Source organism: Lagopus muta, chromosome 9, assembly GCF_023343835.1.
Source record: "Lagopus muta isolate bLagMut1 chromosome 9, bLagMut1 primary, whole genome shotgun sequence".
Taxonomy (NCBI): Eukaryota; Metazoa; Chordata; class Aves; order Galliformes; family Phasianidae; genus Lagopus; species Lagopus muta.
In genome coordinates, this window is record NC_064441.1 from 17,559,754 (window position 1) to 17,579,679 (window position 19,926).

At 36.9% G+C, this 19,926-nt stretch overlaps 1 protein-coding gene across 3 annotated transcripts in view; it reads right to left on the bottom strand.

Moving 5' to 3' along the window:
- Positions 1–3,051: 3,051 nt before the first annotated feature.
- Positions 3,052–19,926, bottom strand: part of CLSTN2 (calsyntenin 2) — a 298,618-nt gene continuing 281,743 nt past the window's right edge. For all 3 annotated transcript variants that reach the window (XM_048954383.1, XM_048954385.1, XM_048954386.1), the window contains 7 exons: positions 16,991–17,139; positions 15,377–15,591; positions 12,933–13,103; positions 12,213–12,358; positions 10,891–11,014; positions 9,217–9,401; positions 3,052–8,571 (listed from right to left, as the gene is read on the bottom strand). In XM_048954383.1, coding sequence (XP_048810340.1) covers positions 8,368–8,571; positions 9,217–9,401; positions 10,891–11,014; positions 12,213–12,358; positions 12,933–13,103; positions 15,377–15,591; positions 16,991–17,139 — 1,194 coding nt within the window. In that variant the 3' untranslated portion in view covers positions 3,052–8,367. The remainder of the gene's footprint in view (positions 8,572–9,216; positions 9,402–10,890; positions 11,015–12,212; positions 12,359–12,932; positions 13,104–15,376; positions 15,592–16,990; positions 17,140–19,926) is intronic.

Sequence of the window (19,926 nt, forward strand, 5' to 3'; positions counted from 1 at the left end):
GCTGATTCTTTCAAACAGCGAACAAGGGAGGTACTCAGGTCTTAGTGAAATGATGATGCAGGAATCTCCACAGCCTTTAAGTACAAAGACTTCAGTTTTTTCATCTTTCAGATACAACAGGAGGGGTTGAAGAAGGAAATATATTAAGTGTGCCAAGCTATTTACATCCTTTACTGGCTTGCTGGGTAAACAGGCTTCTGAGACAGAGAAAATAATTTTGCTTGGAGAATGCATGAAATCTAACCATTTAATCACTGTGCTAGAGCCCATATATACATCGAGAATCTAAAACATGACATTAGGCACTGCAGCACTTAGTGAGGTTGGCACAATTCTATTCCACTGCAACAGTTAGCATGTGTCAAGAAATCTGGTTGTAGAAAGTAGGCGGTGCCTTCTACCAATAAGAGCTGATGAGAAATAACTTGTATTAATCTGCCTTAATATACTGGTAATGGTTACTAAGGGTATAACTGAGACTAATGAGATAAAAATGGCAAAAAGAGTTGCTTAAATTTATTATCAGGAAAAGCTTTTTTCTAGTGGTGAATTCTAATGGACTCCCATAATTCTACTGGATTCCCAAGGGAAGGAGTAGAAGCCCAAAGCTTAGACAAATTTAAGTAAGCTGAAACATCCCGCTTTCCTCCCCTAATACTAGAAAATATATGCTAGGGAACAATTGTGTACTGTTAGCCTGATAAACTACCCTACTACTTTTTCTTTACATCCAATTTCTACGTTTTTATTTCTAAGATTTAATTAGCCAGCAATAATTCCTATATATACTGAAATTTTGATGAGATAATTATCAGCAGGAACATGAACCCTAGTGTCTTACTCTGCAAGAAATGACCCAGTGCCACAGTTACACTTGTTGTGATGACTGTGTGTACAGAACTGCTGTTGACCATGGTCAAGCATTTATTTGAGATTCTAGTGGTGCTGTATTTACAACAGAATATAAATAACATATTTTGAGATGTTGTTTATAGAGGATGTAACAATAAATATGTCAGTGTTTGATTCTGAGAATTGGGATAATAGCTTCAGTTCTCAGAGTTGGCTGGGGATTACTGTTATCTCTGAAACTTTTTTTTTGTCTTTTCAAAGACAGGGTTCCTAACTATGTGTATATTTAGGGAATTGGATTGTGAAATAAGTTTAAAGATCTTTGCAACATGGACCACGATCTTTGTTGGATGTTCCTAGTTCCTTCTTCAATCTATGGAGTATGTTGGTTGCACAAACTCTCTAACACTCACTAACACAGTCTATGTGCAAAAAGTTCTTTTTCTTCCTTCCAGCTTGTGTGGTTACTGTAATTGAATCACAGTGACAAAATGCTTTGTCCCAAATTACCATGCCCTTTTCTTAAGCATAGAGCATTTCCTACATAATGTGGCACATGGTGATAAGACTTGACTTCACTTGTCACGGCCTTGCTCCCTTCCCAGCTCTGCTGGAGGTACTGGAACTAATGAGCCAGCTACAGGCAGTGGCTACCATGCTATGTGACTGAAGCTTTAGTTCATTACTGCAACAACCACATCCAAGCTGAGAATGATGAAGTGACACACACATTAACAAACACACACACTCTCCCTCACTCAAGCTTTTAGTTCCTCCCCAGTTTCTAGAAGATTACATTCCGGCTTTTCTGCACATCAACTGGAAACCTTGACTGTTTCTGTCCATTTTTCATGGGTTATTCTCTTGCCTTTGTTCACTCTTCCTTAATCAATAATGCAGTTTTCTATAAAAACTGACTGTAATTAATCCAATTCTCATTCCAAAGAACATGCCCAGTTAAAACAACTGTTTACCTCCTCATGTGTATATATGCACTGACTAGCAGACTGTAGACAAGGATGTGTTGCAAATTTCAGTACTGATTTGAAATATCATAATGGTAACAGACTTGGTCAGGGTTACCTGGTCAAGTCACTTGTATCCATTTATATATTTGGAGGAAAAATAAACAGGGAAAAAAAAGGTAGTTTTAACTATTTGTATTTTTTTTTCTTTGAACTTTATATTTAAATAATCCACAGGAAATGAAGGAACTTTATATCCAGCAAAGAAGTTAAACTCTGAAAATGCAAAAGTGTATGCAGAATTATAGAAAAGAAATTGGTAGGGCAGCAGAAAGGCTTTTACTCTCATGAAATTTCTGGGTTTCTATAGTATAAGATTGTAATACTATTATAAAACTTTCGTTCATCATTTGGAGACTGTTTTTCTTTGCCGTATGCATCCTGTGTGTCAACGTTTCTTCAAACAATGTACTCAGCTGTGAAAAAGATTCTTTTGATTCCTTGCACTCAACACAGGCACAAATAATGACAATACGTGGCCTTGTAGCTTCTACAGCTGATGAAATGCCGGATTTCCACTTGAGTTACAGAACTGAAAATAGGAATGAAGGCTTTTTCTGAAAGTTTTTAAATATTGGTAATGTTTCAAACTATTGTGACTCTTTCCTCCTTCCTTTCCTTTCTTTCCTTAGCAATAACTAAGGAAATTAGTCTAAAGTTCTTGACTGTAACCATTGACATTCATCTTGCCTATCTAGGGTGCTCCACAATGGTGATCTGTAAGTAGTGCTGGAACAGAAATATTGAATGGTAAGATCAGCAAGCCCTTTGACAGTGCTTTTTGTAGGGCTCACAGTGCTTAGCAGAGAATGTCAACATCATTATTCCTATTTAAAAACAGTGAAATGGAAACTAACAATTGAACCACTGTCAATGCCCACTCAAAAGACAGCAAAAAATGCCTCTTGGGAAACAGGGCACCTGATCTGGTGACATTATTTTCATTTCTGGGAATGAAGTTATGAACATGTAGAACCTGCCCTGGCTTCATTTTCTTGTGCTAACCTTCCATCATGTTGGTGTTGCAATTTGCTATTAGACACAAGTATATGAAATAAAAGTCTATGTTCCTCTTCTCCCCTTTTTCTTTTGCTCAGTTCCAGCTTTGCACGTTTATGTTTTACAAATATCTGTTCTTTAGGAAAGAAAATAATAATCCCCAGCTCATTTACCAAAAAAAAAAAAAGGCAACAAGAACATCAAAATCCCTGATGCTAAAGCAAACAGACTGATAACAGAATACACTTTAATTCATCTGCTGGGTCATCTAAGATTTGTGTCATCTCCTTTGCTGTAAAGCTGACCGCATTAAGGGATTTCTTAGTTTAGCCGAAGGAGGCAGAGATGTAGTGCTATTATAGAATTGTTGATACTAGCTGAAACATGTGGTATATCACATTTATATAGGAGACTGTTATATACCATTAGTATTGTTAAAGGTGCATTTATTTTTGTTGTATTTTTAATATATATGTATAAATTCTCTCTTCTCAGATTTGCATGACTGATGTCTCTGAACAGCCTGAGGCAGATATTAAGGAAAGATGAGCAGTTACAGTGAACGTCCAGGGGTGCACTAACCACAAGCCTTGCTGTCAGAAGTGAGTGACACAACAAGCTGTGGCTAATACACAACCCTTTCTGCCCTTCTCTCAATAATTTTACTTTCTTGTTCAGTAATTTTTATCAGACTTCATTGTTTTTTTGTCTGTGATTTCTAATATGCCAGCAGTTGAATAGCACCTGACAGAGATCCTAAAAAGCTCGGAATTAATTAGCCTGATGTAGGGGCTCTGACTCTACAGACTCTATGTTCCAGCACTTCCAAATATTCTCTGAGCAGCTGCAGATGTGCAGCTTGAATCTATACAGCATCACAGAAAACTCTAGATACAACAAGAGTTGTATTTCCCATCTAGATATTGTATATTTATATCCATACATTAAATGAGAAATACCAGTGTGCTTCTCAGTTTGACAACTGTCAATACGTGTCAGAACTTCTACTTGTTTTTTTCTAATGCTGGGATTTCATCAAGAACCAGAAGACATCTAAGTAAGTATATTTAAAATCCCTTTGTGCAAGCTATGTCACCTTCATTTTCTGCCAAATGAGCTGTTCTCTTTCTTACTGTTGCTGTAAACCTCTCGGGACCTTTTTAACAGTGGTGTAGAAATACTACAGAGTATATACATCCAGGAAAAAACTACACTGCAGCAAGGTAAAATATTTGCTAAAATAAATATAGAAATAAGAATTAAATCAACTTGTTATTCATGGTTGAGATGTTAATTGCCATAGTATTATTTGGCTCCGTTGCCTCCAAAGAGATTCTTGAATATTGTTTATATGAAAATTGTATCATGCTAAGAGAATTTTGTCATTTTCAGCAAGCGTACAAAAACTTGTAGTGCTGTACTGTTACGGCTATACTTAATTCACAATGCTGATTGTATTAAGGGAAGAAGAGACTTTTCCCAAGTCCTAGAGATGTTTTATTAGTTTATTTCTTTTCCCTCCCTAAATAATTAAGTATTCTCATCCTTTTCCATACATCCTTAATTTGGTGTAATAATTTATATTCCAGAGTACAGAAGCAGCTTCTTCAGGACATCCCCTCAGACTTTTTTCTGTCGCCTGTGTAATACTTTTCCTTTCTTTGTCTGCCAAGGATGGATGATGGCAGAATTCATCAGCGTGTAGCACGTGCCAACACCAGAAATTCCATCAGAGGCAGTATCATCTCCCAGCCGACTTCACTCCTCACCAGGTAAATGCATTACTTGTCTGAGGGAATGAGACAGCTGAGTGAGGCACAATTATATGCAGGGTTCAGAATAGTTGCCAAAGTAACATGAGGGCTGCTTCTGGGATTATCCTCTGACCAGGCCTTCACCTGGAGTTGCTACTGTCCTATGGCACTGTTTTTCAGCTTAGTGTCAAGCAGGAGCAGCTTCTGTAAATGGGGACTGATGGATGGTGCATGTTCACAGCAAGTCCAGCACCAGAAAGGGAAACACACTGCACTTTCACAGTGGCCCTTGGTGAAGGAGGTCCTTTACAGTTAAAAGCAGTAGAGCCACTACTTCCTTTTTCAGTGAACAAATAGTCCAGCAGAAACATATTTTATTATTTTAATTACCATTAAAGATGTCATGAGCCCTGTATGCCTATTTCTAATTTGAAATAGTAGTAGATTTTGAGATTGATCTTGAAAATTGAGCCTTTGTTCTCTTTGCAGAGATAGATAGATAAAATAACCATGGATCAGGTGGAAGTGAAAAAGAAATGAGAGCCAGTGATCACAAAACTCAACTTAGGCAGCTATATTAATGCATGTAACAGTGTATTGGTGTCTTAAATTTGCATTTGCAGCTTTTCCCAGCCTTCGATTAGAATTTCAACACTTCAAGAGCATTCATTGGTATCATTTTACATCTCTGTAGTCACAGATTCTGGCTGTTGTATTACAGGTACGGATTCAGAGTTGGTTTTTGGATGTGCTTGCTTATTGTTACTATAAGAAAGCCACCGTTTTTGTGCCTTGATAGCTCTTCAAAACTTGCAACTGGACTTAGGATAAACAGTACATCTGCAGTTGACATTCCAGAGTTTGCAGCATAAACACATTTTTTGGAGATAAAAGGTGAGATTTATTTGGCTTTTGATGGGTAGGGGAGAGGGCAGAAGAGGTGCCTGTGTGTGCATGTGATGTTCTGGTTTAGTTTTAAGCAACTAGTTTACAATAAAAAAAAAAAAGTCATGGTGGGGAAGCTATTTAAAGTAATTCAAACATTTTTATATTTGTGTTATTCTAGTACTAGGTTATTGCTTTTAATAAGTCACTGTTGTGAAAGTAATACAAATATTTTAACTGTAAGGTCAAACTTGTGAAGTAGCTCTTTCTCACTAATGTTTTCTGCTCCTCTCTGAATGAAAAATGCTGCATAACCCACTGCCATGCTTACTCCAAACTATGTACAGTGATACACTTGAGTTTTCTGAGTATTTTGTTGCAAACCAAATTTATCTGATACCCATTCCTGCATTAATTTGCTTAAGTCTAAAAAGGTAAGTTTATTTACAGTAGAGAAAATACCTCATATTGGCTTTTTGTATAATGTACCAGCATGACCTGAATAGATTTGCTTCCAGTAACAAAAAGATAAAAATCCATCAGCTGGACAGACACAAGCATATAAAACAAAGAAAGGCTATTTATAATATTGCTGTTTTCAGCTTGCTTTAACATTTGCATTGATAACAATGATAATAATCAGGAAAAACAGAGACATTAAAAGCAATCTAAATAAAGTCCAGTTTTAAATATGAAATTAAAATTAAAAGTAGATATTTAAATATCAAATTTCATTTGCAGAGAAATGTGCTGATAGCAAGTATCATGAAGGCCCTGCTTCATGTCACTAATAAAAGTAGTAACACTAGGGAATGATCTAGGGTATTAGGATGTAGTAACATGTTTTTTTTTTGTGCAGGTTAGGCTCTCTATAAATAGATGCTGTAGCCCATTTTATATGATCTTTTTTCCTGCAGATAAACTTTATGTATCTAGGCTCAATTCTTCACATACTGTTTTAATTCCTATGAGAGTCTAGAACAAAAATAAACAACAAAAATGAGCACGAAAATCTCTAATTTTAAAATATATTCAGGTTTTTTTCATTTACTTTCTCATGATTAAACTGCACTATCCAGTTGTGGTCAATCTTTTCCTACAGCTATTAGATGGATGCAGAAATTGATTTAAATTGATTTAAAAAGTCCATCACCAACTAGAAACCCAACAATACATTCTCTAAATTCCAAGACCTGCAGGAGCTGCTGCTGCTAATGGTGTATGTGAGTACCCTCAAGATCTCTCAGGTTACTCTTTGCAGGATGAGTTATCATACACAGGTGCTCAGGAACATCCTAGTAAGTCAAAACCAACTGCTTGTTTCTTTGGGAGAGAGAAGAGGACATAGCTCATTTCAAATAGCAAATTACAAAAGTCAGTCATAAAATAGTAAACAAAAGGAACTATTTTAGGAGAAAAGCAGAAAAGCCACTAGGCAGCATTCACTTCCATGCCATTTTGGTTTTTATGCAGTAGAACAGTTATCCTAGCAAGTAAGTGCTGCATTACTTGGTATGCAGAACATTTGAAGATAGATTATTAAGGAAAGGGGACAGAAAACACACCACAAAGACTTACCAACACATTGTACGTAGCTTTTTTTTTAACAGTGTATAAGAAAAATATGCTGTGTTACCATAACTAAAATACTCTCTCAACCTCTTACGAGTTTTTTTCAACTTCTTTTGGTTCCAGGTAGGTTTTAGTTATCCTAGTTCTATTTTATAAAACCTTTTCTTAACAATAATGGCTTCAGGAAGAAGAAATAAGGGAGAATTATGAGCCCAACAGTGGGCTGACAGTTGTGTTGTCACTTTCTTTTGTGTCACTCAGGGTGGGGTAACGGCATACTTTTCTATAGAATAAAGCCAGACAGGAATTGCAGCTGGCACTCAGCAAAGCAGAGGGGAACCTTTTCCTCATTAAAAAATCGTTGTTTGAATCCCAACTGTACATATCTGTGGTATAATGAAGTCGCTTATTTTCCACTATTTCAGTAAGGTACTGCAGCAAGCTAACGATTTTACAGGACGGTTAAAGCATCGATTTGCTGCAAATTGTTCAATCCATAACTAATGAGTAGCTGTACAGGTTTTCAGTATATCAATTCAAACAGAATTTTCTGTTTGTATAAGATCATTTCATTTGTGGACATAGAATGATATTTTTTTCCCCCCCGGTAACCTTCAGCATTCACTTTCTTCAGCTTCTATGCATGGGTTGGATAAAATCCTTCTCTTCATGGTTCAAACAGCATTCTTGTAAAATACACTGTCCAATTCTACACAGGCATACATGCATCCCAAATATATTTCCTTGTAGAAGATAACATCCAAGAAGGCAGGAAGAGACAATGAATGGAATTTAGTCTCTGTCACCTGTAGCACTAAAACTCTCCTAATTTGAAGTGGGATTATATTATGTTACACCTGTAAATGTGTGAAGCCAAAGGGCAGCAACTGTGTTTGTAATTTGGACCCACACAGGTAGTTCTTCATAACAAGCTGAAATCTCTCCTGTATGGAAAAAATAGCAAAGACAAAAAACCTCTGTGGACTGAGTGACAACACTTTTGTCACAGACTTCTGTTACAGAAAGAGGAAATTGAACCCTATGCTTGCTAACAGATTAAGTTCTAGATTACTTCAGAACTGGCAATGCCAGTACGATTGTACCATGTGTTCTCCAGCCTTTGTAGGAAAAGGGTCAGTTCTATCATTATCAATTACTACAACAAGATCATTTTAGGCAAAACAGTTACAGGCAAGCAGTTCAAATCCTGTCAAAGAATTCATAGACTGAGAAAACATTGTATTGGTGGTTACAAAAGGAGCAATGTGGCTCAAGGGCTGTTAGTATGGGAGTGCTGAATCATCCCACTCCAACTGCTCTTGCCTGGTGAGATTCTGCTTGCCTCTCTTTTGGACAGTCACTTCCTCCTCATCCTCCTCATCCTCCTCCTCTTCACTTTCATCCGATTCAGCACTGGTCGTATCTTCCTCCTCATCATCTTCCTCTTCACTCTCCTCTTCTACCCGGTGAGGCTTTTCATATTTCTACAGAAGATTCAAAGAAATGAGAGGCTGACAATAGCAGGTGAGTCCCTTCTTGCTAGGCCGTGGCTATGAAAACATGAACCCTTATTGCACATCATTTGAAAATGCTAACATGCAGGAAAAAATTTGCTTTTCGTCATTATGTGATTATTAAATATACTACAGTTCAGTAGCAAATATAACAAGAATGGAATATTAATAAGTGATAGCTTTGTTTTTTTAGTCAAGCTGACAAAATTTAACCCCTCAATGCCAGTTTATCTGAATTGCTGATCATTTCCCCTCCCTTAAGAGTTTTAATATTTACAAAGTAACTACTTCATCTTAGGTGTAAAGTGTAGACACTTAGGTGTAGAGTGCAAAGACGAATGGAAGAAGTTATGTTGCACCCAAGAGTGCTGCACCATATATTTAATATTTTTTTTTTATTGTCAGAAATAACTGCTAAGTTTTCAATTATATATTATCATGGTGTGCAGATCTCAAAATTAAGCAGCAGTCCTGACCGACTGTACATACAACTGTTCTGCCAAGCCTTATTAAATGTACACAAAAAGAGGCTTTAAACTTGCAGCTAAGAACCTACCAGCCCTGCCAATAACTCCTGGTATTAACACAATACACTACTATGTTTCAGTAACTCACCTCCATGGGGTTGACAGTAATAGTCAGAGCAGAATCGTCCCAATCCATTTCATTTTCCTTACTGCTTTCATTGTCTGTAGAGCTGTGCTGCTGGGTTGTCCGAATTCTATGGACTCCCACAGCTATGATGAAAACGAGTACACTCACACAGATCACAATTACGACTGTGGCCACACTTGGAACAACTGAAACAAAAAGTGGAAAAGGCAACACGTTTATAGCTACAGACCAAGCTGCCTACAAAACACTGAACACATTGTCTATTTTTCACTCCTTGGTACCTATTTCTCTGCCACCTGTCTGGGACTGCAGAGTTGGTGAAGTGCCCACCTTCCAGGGCAGAGCGTATACAATAAGAAGTATTGCAAATCTTAACTAAAAAGTTACTATGCCTAATGTTCGTGATTTAATTCATTACAGAAGAAAAGCAGTCAACCAGTTCAGAATCAATTAGTTTCAAAACAAACATTTCTGCATTTTCATCTTACCTGTGTGTTGTCTCCTTCTGACTACAGGTAAATGAAGCTTTAACATCAGCTGTGAGAAAAATATATCTATCTCCACACTTGTATTTTAGAAGGTTTCAAACACTCATACTGGGATTTCCATCGTCAAGAAATAATACAAAGCATTGCTGCTCTATTGCCTGTGTTACAGTCTTTCTTAAAGACTCCTGAGGATTCAAGACATTTTTCCTCACTGTTCTATTGCACTCTGACAAGCCTCTATCTCCAGCTAGTCACAGAAAGACATCTCTCCACACTGCTCTTATGTTATCAGCTCCATAGTGGTACAGATCAGTGGAAATGTAATTTTGCTACCTAGGTACTGAAGTTCCAGGAGCTACAGTAGTTCTATACCCCATTTTGCTGCCTTGCCTGTAAGACTGGAACTCTGAAATCAGAACAAGATGAAAGAAGAAAAGAAAGGAGTACTTTGCAATAGTTGGTTTTGCAATAGCAATTAAAAAAAAATAACAAAAAAACCAACCCAAACAGTATCATAACACTCTAGAATTACCTATGCTTATTCAGCTTTGTTCTTTACATACTTGCTTACCACTCAGTAAAAAGAATTCAGAATCCAGCTTTCAGACAGATAGCTATGTCCTGAGTTTAGCTTTACTGAAAAGGCTTCTTTGGCTATACATTTTAACTTACACAGCTCAAATGTTTAGTTCAAATTCTGGATTTAATAAATACTAATGCCCTCTGTGCATCACTAGGAACAAATCTCTGCAGAGAGCTCCAGACTGAGGCCTGGACAGCAGCCAGCAGCACTGCCAGATTATTTCTTTAAAAATGTTACAAAAATCATTTCATTTTGCCTAGGAAAGGATAGGCAGAAACAGACATGCCATAGTAATACAGATGTAAAACAACAATATCCTTCACACTATTCAAAACAAGATGCCCTGTTGACTAGATTGAACCAGAGTACTTAGCCTTTAATGTAGACTTTAAAAAGAATATCAGTTTTTAGTACTAAGTACATCATCAGAAAGAGAAAACAGTGTAACAGCTTTCTGTCATAAAGGTGCCATGATCAATGTCAGGTTTCACAAGATATAACTATGGAAAATTTCAAGACTTCATTTGTTGATTAGGCTGAATCATAAAGGACATAACCAACATAACAATCATTTTGAGAAGTCACTGTAAAGGCATCACATACCTGAGCTGTGAACAGTACTTTTGCTTTCCTCTGGATGGCGGACTGACTGGAGAAAGTGTGGCTGTACTATCACATGGTTTACATGGTCCATATAGTTGGAGTTGGAGCTGTGCAGAATATTAACCTGGCACAAGAGAAGAGATCAGATATTCTATCAGATATTCTTCCGTATTCTATTTGCTGGCTCCATATACTGTATTGTATTAAGAAGTTCTTCAGAAGGTAGGAATATTAGTATATAAACCTTGAGACCTAATTCCTAAGCGTTAATGGTCCATCGGCTATAGATGAAGTAGCACAGGAAAGTAGACTCTTTTTATTGATTTATCTGTATGGATAACTAGTGTACTTTTTTTTCTTCTTCCTTTCTTGCTCTGCTGCTGAACTTTTAGATGCTCCCAGAAAGTTATTAGCAAAAACTCTGAAGTCAGTGTCATGGCTGCATGATGCTAAGGTAAGCAGCATTTAAGTAAAACTTAAACACATACTTTTGTTCAAAACAGATTACAAAATTTTGAGCCTGTTGCTAAGGTCTTGCACTTCTGTAGTTACTTGTTACCTGGATTCTAGGCTGGATAAGCAATTTCTTCAGCATCAGTACAGGTCTCCTGCTGAGATGCATCAAGCAGCCATTTTCTGTCCCTGAGCCAGTGTGAGGCACTGGACTTACTTAGTGCCAGCAGAAATAACTTCAAAAGAGGTATCCAAATTTTCCTATAGTGACTGACCATATGTGGGTAGTATGAAAGATTAAGTCCATGCTATGCATTCAATATCTGTATACTAACTTTCCTTCTCAAAGTAATCTGAAATAATGCAAGTTACCAGCAACAATTTCCACCTGATGGAGAAGATTTTATAAAAATTATTATAACTAGGTATTGCTCGGCAAAACTGAAAACTTGAACATAGCAGTAAAGAAAAGTGCGAGAGGTTAAAAAGCAACTAAAGAAAATAACGAAGCTGTGGTGATTTAATTTGAATATATAGACCTTAAAAACAGACAAAAAAACCCCCAACAACTGTAGGACATTTTACATGATAAATAGGGTTATGAAAAACCAATGACGACAACCTTATCCTGCAGAAGTCTCTCTGTTAGTGGAGTTCAAGACAAACGTTGTCATAGTGCATCTGACGAGGCAAACCCACAGAGGAATGAGAACAAACATTAATTTCCTCTCTGTATAAAACTTTAGAATGCTTCCTGAATTTGAAGTGTCAATCATTCTACAGATTTTAAACAAATCTAATTGTGAAAGATGGAGCAACTACTCAGCCTCAGTGTTAGAAAAGAAAGGCTTAACTAAAAGACTACTTACCTCCAGGTTAAATTCATTGCTGGTGTAATGCCCATTCAGCTCAGAGCACTTGATTCTGAACTTTCTTTCAGAGGTGGCAGAAGTGTACCAGTTACGGTATCGAATCTGCTGAAGAACCTGTTCATAGTTGTGCATGGTGTCCACACCTGAAATGGTGGCAGCGTTATCAGTTGGGGTGCTGTGCAATAAACTCTCTGTGCACAGGAGAAATCAAACAGCCACAGAAAATACAGGACTTGGCAGTGCATCAGATATTCTCTAACAGAGAAAATAGCTTTCGGAATCAAATGTAAGTCTATAATGGAAAAGAATAAATATAACCACAAAGCTTCAGAATAAAGTATTAAGTACTCAGAGGGAAGAAAAACAAAACAAAGCTAGTGTGTTACCAGCACTAAGCAGAAGAATTGAGGAACCCCCTCATTCACACATTCCAGCATGATGGTCCACAAGATCCTTCAGAGTTAAAGCAAGCAGTGTTGCTTTTTTCCTTGTTTGGGGAGTAGAGATGAGACAAAGCTGTGCTTATTCATGGAGGATAATGGATAAAAACAGCATCCCCAGAGAACAAGAACTAATTATTGCTTTTTGAGACAGTCTCTCATGAAATACTTTACAGGTAGCACACCACAGCTTTCTCACAAATTTTGTTGTCCTTTCATTCCGAGAATGTAACTGTTGGTGGGAAGAAATAAGGGAATGCAGCATCTATGAACATACCGTAGATTGAATATCCTGCTGTGGAATTTGTGGCATCCAGATGTTTTCCTTGAAGCTCAGTACGATCTAGTTCTAAACACTCCTGTTCAGGATCTAGTTCTGCACCACTGACCAAAACATCACAGAAATCCAAGTTGTGGAGCATTTCTTCCACGACCACTGACTTATTAGCTGTGAACACACGGCATATACCACAAAGAGAAAAGAAACAGAGAATTTTGCAATGATGTCTGAATTGTTCTTTGCTCATATTAAGCACAGTACACTTGAAGCAAATCAAGAGAAGCATTTTGCCTGTTCCGATGCTGCAACAATGAAGGTCTAGAAACACATAGTGAGATAGAAGATAAATTTTTCTATAACTATTTTTCTATAGTAAACTCACGTGCAGCAGTGAAGGCCAAAAACTAAAATTTGATTATGGAAACAAACTCATGTTAACAATTCTGCTTTTCAGTATTGATATCAGATTGGTACTGCAGATTACAAATATCAAATATATCAATGCATAGATGATTTTCTCAGTTATTCTGTGACCCATAAAAAGTCTGCATTATAGAGAACACTATGCCATCTATCTGAAAACATCATGGGATTATCATAAATGGCAAGAGTCTGTATGATATGACATAGAAAAATTAAGTCCTAAAGTGACTAGCCTTCAATAAGTATGATTAAAACAAAAATCTGGAATCACTGTAATAAAAGCAGAATATCAGTGTATTATTTTTATTCTGTGGTAAACATAGCACAAAGGGAGCACTTTCAGTCACACTGGGCCACACTGATTTCTCCACTGAGACAGAACAAGCAGCACACTTCAGCATTCCAGGGGACCCCTGCAGGTGAAAAAGGCCTCAGAGCCACAGTCATGCTGCTGCCTACGGCAACTGCCTGCTCTGCTTTTGAAGAGAGACCTGACTGGTCCTGTGACTGAGGAATACACAAGGACTACATCAGCCTCTTCAGCCTTGCCTTGCTGCATGCATCGCTGCTGCACTTACGATGATCAAAGTATGTAGCTTCTTAGTAAGAGCAAAAATAGGAATAACTAGATATAGGTGAAAATTTATGGTTATCTTTGTTATGTATATCAGTCTGTGAGATAGTATGCAGACTGAGAAAAATAATAGTTCAAGCTGTACAGTACAGGAACTGAGAGGTAGAATTCAGTAATCATTTGCAAAACAGTTATTCCCCAAACCAATTATTATCTATTCATTTTAATTATTAGTGGATAAAAATAACAGGTGGCACATTAGGAAGTACCTGACTTCCCAGCAATTAAACAATAGCATTACTATGTAGAATAGTAATGCTGCTATGTTCCATCTGAAGGTGAGACCTCAGGCTTTTTAAGTTCAGAAGAGGTGCTACAGCCAAAATTATGGCAACAATTGTATTTAGAAAAATTGGGATATGCAAAACATATAAACTAAACTGGAGGGCACTAGTTCCTAATTCACTGAACAGTTCTGAAGATGTCATAATATTTAGGGACACAGAGTATCATACATGCAGCGTCTCTTAGATGAAGGATAATGCTCTCTTTTCCACACAGGAATTAATTTGACATACCTTAATTGTATGCAGTTGGTACCGTGACATAATGCACTTTCCAGCCTTCAGAGAATAAATGTAATTTAAGGCAAGTTAGCATTATTATAGGGAATAGATTCAGGGAATCCATGCTGCCACCCTTGCACATCATTAATGATTTCATCTTTTTCAAGAAACGTACATCCAATGACTGCTTATTCTAGCCCACAAAATATTTACAAAGATGTATCAGTTTGTTAGGATTTTCACTTACTTAGCAAAGAATCATCCAAAAGGACGATTCCTTTAGACTATGTTTTTAAACCATATTTTTATTTGTAAGCATTCTCCTAGTGTCAAAGAGTAACACACGTTTTTCAGCGTTAGAAAAAACTCTAATCACTGAAAATCTGTAAATTATTATATTTCCGTTATGTATGGGAAACTGAGTCAAAAGAGGACTGTGTTACTTACTCAAGTATAATCCAAAAGTCAGTAGCAGAGCTGGAAGTGTAAGAACAGACTAAAAGTCCAACTATAGTCAGTAAGTACTTTCCATTGTCTCAATTAATAAAATTTGGTTACAAAATTTAATGCAAATACATTAGTCAACAGAGTACGTAGAGTAGAAAGGAATTACTCTGAAGTAGGCAAGACACGAAATAGAAAGCTGCCTTTTCAGAAGCACATTCTGATCAATCAAATGAATAGGGATTTGTTCACTTTTTGATCTGTTTTAGTGAATGTCTTCACTGCGGCGTTGCTGTTGACTAATGTGGCTTAAAATGATTTGAGTGAAGTGACTTTGTGCTACCTTTTTGCATTACCCTTTCAAAAATATGACTAATATATAATATTACTCATATTACTGAGTAAGCGATAACATTTAAAAGAAACCAACAAACCTCCATCATTTTTTTTTGAATGCTCCATTTTTGTGACGGTGCTGACAATCCTGATGTCAGGCAGCAGAATGACTCCTCTTTCACTTTCAAATTGTGCAGCAGGTCTAGAAAAGTGGTCCATCCCACTTATTGTAATCTTGGGCTCATTGGCCTGAAGCACCATTACATATGCATCGATATCTGGGATATTAATGCAGACATCTTCACCAAAACATCTGAAAAATATGTTATTAACTGGATGTAACACATTGCACATCAAAGGTGTGTGGCACTTGCATCGTCTAAAACCCACCTGATGCCTCTTATTATTTTTTTTATTTTAATTTTATTATTTCAGTCAATTCCTTACTTTGACACTGTTACGTAAGGACGTGCATCAGTACCACATGCATCTGTAGATCAGCTAGCAGTAACAGCTCTGTTCCTTCTATCCCTACCCAGATTCACAACTACTGAAATTACAAAGAGAGGGTTAAACAAGGAGCTTTGTGACAAGCTTTATCTTTAGTAAGGTCTCTGTAAGAATAATATTTTGATATTTAACTGACATTTAACAAAGAAGTGCACAGTTAAAAAAATAAAATTAACTGGATGATGACAACTATGTATAGGAAACCTAACTTGAAATTCTCAAAGTAGTATCTAGTGAACATAATGGGGTATCTTGTCATGTGTGACTAAAAGGGCCTCTAATGACCCGTTTATATTGGACCTATCATGGCCACATTCTGGCATTCCCTAGTTTTTAGGGGGACCTATAATAGCATTTTTGTTTGAATCAGCACCGTGCTTTTAAGTTAATCTCCAAACACTCTACCTTACAAGCATGTTTGCATAGATCAAGGACAGCCCTGGGGTGTGCAAGCTGAACTCCATCTCAGTGACATGAAATCAGAAGTTGTTCTCCATAGTGTGGTCAGCCCACAGCACCAGAGTAAACCAAGTAAAGAACTGTACACAAGGGGTATCTGTCACTAGCTGGTTCTCTCTCTCAAAACCTGCTCTCAGTACTCTGCCCAACTTCTTGTAACAGAGAGGTATCCCTGGGAGCTCAGGAGTGGCAGATGGTTGTTCTACTACACAAAACTATAAACATTATTATGTAGGTTCTGTTACAATTTTAGCCTGAAAATGGAAGGACAAAGATTTTTGTTCAACACCAAACACCAATGCTTCTGTGATGTCAGCCACAGAAGGATATAGACAGACAAAGACAACTTCAAGCGTAGTTATAAATGCACTTGCAGCTGTGTAGTCTGTAAGAAGTAACAGGCCTCCTTTAAAAAACATGGCTCTATGTATACTAGAAGAAACTATAAGTATTTTTTTAAATGATCATTGAAATAATTATGCAATAAATGCATGCACTCTCCAGTCCAGATTGTATGCTCCAGACTATAAACAGAATGCAAGTAAATTCCATTCAAAAGAAGAGTTTCTTACAAGGAAAATATCAAAAGAAAACCACAAAGTAAATCAGCACAAAAGTAATTGAAATTCATACTTTTTGCTCAATAACATCATATGATTTTATATGTCCCTTTTTTACTTGTCTGAAGAAAGAAATAATTCATTGAAAATATTTCTAATCAGGTGAGCTGAATTAAAACTTACTGGACTTTAGAGGAGACTTTGAGACGTCGTACGCCTGCAGTAGGAAACTGTCTAGAGTTGATGTAAGAGACCTTTCGGAGAGCTCGATTTATATTCTCAATGTCATCTCCTTCCATGACAAGGACTGACTGGGAAGGGTTGAAGTGATACTGGGGGAAATGCATATGATTAGTATTTAAATATCCACTATACTAATTAATTTTACAGTAAATTTATCCAGATTTGTCATATTTTGCCCAGTATTATCTACTTTGCTGATACAAATTCTGCAGCTGTAGAGCTAGAAACATAACCTTACTGTTGTTATTATTAGTACTATATAATTTTTTTTAGGTCATAGGCATTCCTCATAAAAAAATATTGAATTCCATAAAAGCAGTATGCAGAAATATATTTTTCCTGCTTTCTACTTAATTTTACTCTGGACAGTCTTTCTGACATATATTTCAACATGATTGAACAACAACAAAAAAAAATACAGTGTTTCCCTCCTACGTCTTCATTAATGTCAGACAAAATAAAGGGGATTCTCCTGTCTCTGTCTCATGATCAATAAGGGTGTCATGATTTAAGATGAAACCGCTGCTTGCACAAAGCCAGCTGCTGATCTGAGCCAACAAACCTTGCAAAGACAGTGGCTATTCCTGTAGCCCTGATTATTCTCTATTGCATTGCACTGAACTCAAAGCAGTTCCGCTGACCAAGATATTTTGCTATTGTATCTGCATAGCAAGCAATTGATTTTTATCTTCAGCATGATTCATCCTGATTCCTTTTTTCTTTTTTTTTTTTTTTGTTGGTCTTATAATTGGTCCAGCAAACCATCTGCATTGCAGAAAAAGCAGATTAGCCCCCCTAATTTTGTACCCTCAACTGACAGCACAGAACACAAAGAAATGCACAGAACACAAGGAAATGCACCCTCCTCTCATATTGCAAGGCTGGGTATTGATTTTATATATATATATATATATATATGAGCATATTCTATTATGTACAGACAATGATTGTCTGCACTTCCATAAAAAGACAGGTTAAAAAGTGAGTAAATAGACTGTGAAGAACAAAACAAAGTGTAGGTTCGTTCTCTGTTCAACAGAACACACAGGACTGGGTTCAAGGCTTGCACAGGAAAGTCATAATGCTCTGAAGGGTATTTTTTTAACAAAGAGGAGTCACGACATGAGTCACAGCCCGCATACACTTCTCTTTTCCATCTGTAAAAGAATAAAATGAGCAGAAGGAGACTCTAGCTAGCTAGTTAACTTAACAGCTCAGCTGCCAGAACAGCTGGAATGCTGCCAAAGGGATTGGAGAAAGCCCTAGTCTGAGCCATTTTTGTCTTTCTCATTAAAAAAGGCTAAAAATAGCAACAGTTTAGACAGTGTCTCTGAGAGCTGTTACAGATACGTGAAAATGAGGCTGCAGACAGAAAAAGTCCAATGCTGCTGTGTCAGGAACTGAATTACAGCTACACTGCTCTTTCCTAGGTGGGTGCATGGGTGAAGTGTGTCCAAAGTGCCTTGAAGAAATTCCTCCCAACATCAGTTTGCCAACACTGAATCTGCTAAGTACCATGTAAACAGCTATTATCTGTACAACTGTGAAACATGTTTATGTGAGATCATGTATGTTTATATTTGAACAACAAAAAAAGTATTAATTTTCTGTTGAAGTTCAGCTGCCAACTGTTCCACTTTTATCCAAGCTTCTTTTTGTCTACATTGATAAGAAATCCTACCACGATTTATCTCTGACTGCTCCTTTTGTTTTTGCCTCCTGCTGTTACACTGACTGTTGATCTGGCTGAGAAAGTAAAAATGAAAGCAGGAACATTAAAGAAATACCATGCTTCATCTGTCCTTTGGAAAATGAAAATGTTTTGAAGATTATTGCAAAAAAGAAAAAGGAGGACAACAGTCCTTCATTTTTCCTACCCTGCTGCTAAACAGTAAGAAAACCAATCACCTGCACTGGGCAGCAGAGGGAGGCATCCTGAAGTTTTCCAAGTTCATGAAAAAACAGACAATTCAAACACTCTTCAATTTCAAAATGTGAAAAAAGGGAAGAATTTCTATACTTTTAAACATCATGCACCAAGTATAAACTTCTTTAATTCATGTAAAACCCCAGCAAAAGAACTTACTGGATTGCATATACAACTCAAGTTCCAAAAACCCATAGCTGCTCACTGCATGCACTGCCTATTTAAAATAGTTCCTCCTTAAATTTACACCTTCAATTTATATTTTTACCCTTGTTTTTAAAAACATATTGGTTGTAGTACTGTATTCAGGTGCTTCTCTGTATATTATCACCCAGACAGATATTGAATTTTATTTTAGGTCAGTCTCCTTTCTGGTAAAACAAAAGGTTTAGCTAATGAAATGTATTAAAAGGCACTTCCAGTGCATAATGCAGATCAAGTGTTAAAGTTCCACTCTCCTCTGCCCTGAAAAACAGATTGCCAAATAACCTGTGCTGTTTCACTGACTACACAGTCTGCAGCCAAAATATCTTCCCAGTTACATGAATCAGAAGCTTAGCTCTTTCAGAAGAGGGTACTGTGATTTCTGTACTAGGAAATAGCTTACCTGTGTTACTTTAGGCGGGAGAATACCTATCATCTAACAGGGTCAGTATGGGGCATCTTAAAATGAATTTTTTATGTAAGCACTGTGGCAGTAATAATCAAGATCCTACAAGTGTACCCAAAAGAAGAAAAGCTGTCTTAATGAATGCAAAGCCATCTGGCCACTACGTCAGTTGACACAGAGTTTCTTACTCTCAGTTCTCCAATCTTAGAAAAAGTGCTAAAGAATCAGGGAAGACAGTCGTATGTATAATATGGATGATAACAATGTGTATGAAAATGTTTAATTTTAATTTCTTGATTTTTTGTTATCTAGTTTTCCTCTTGGAGTCCACTCAGAATT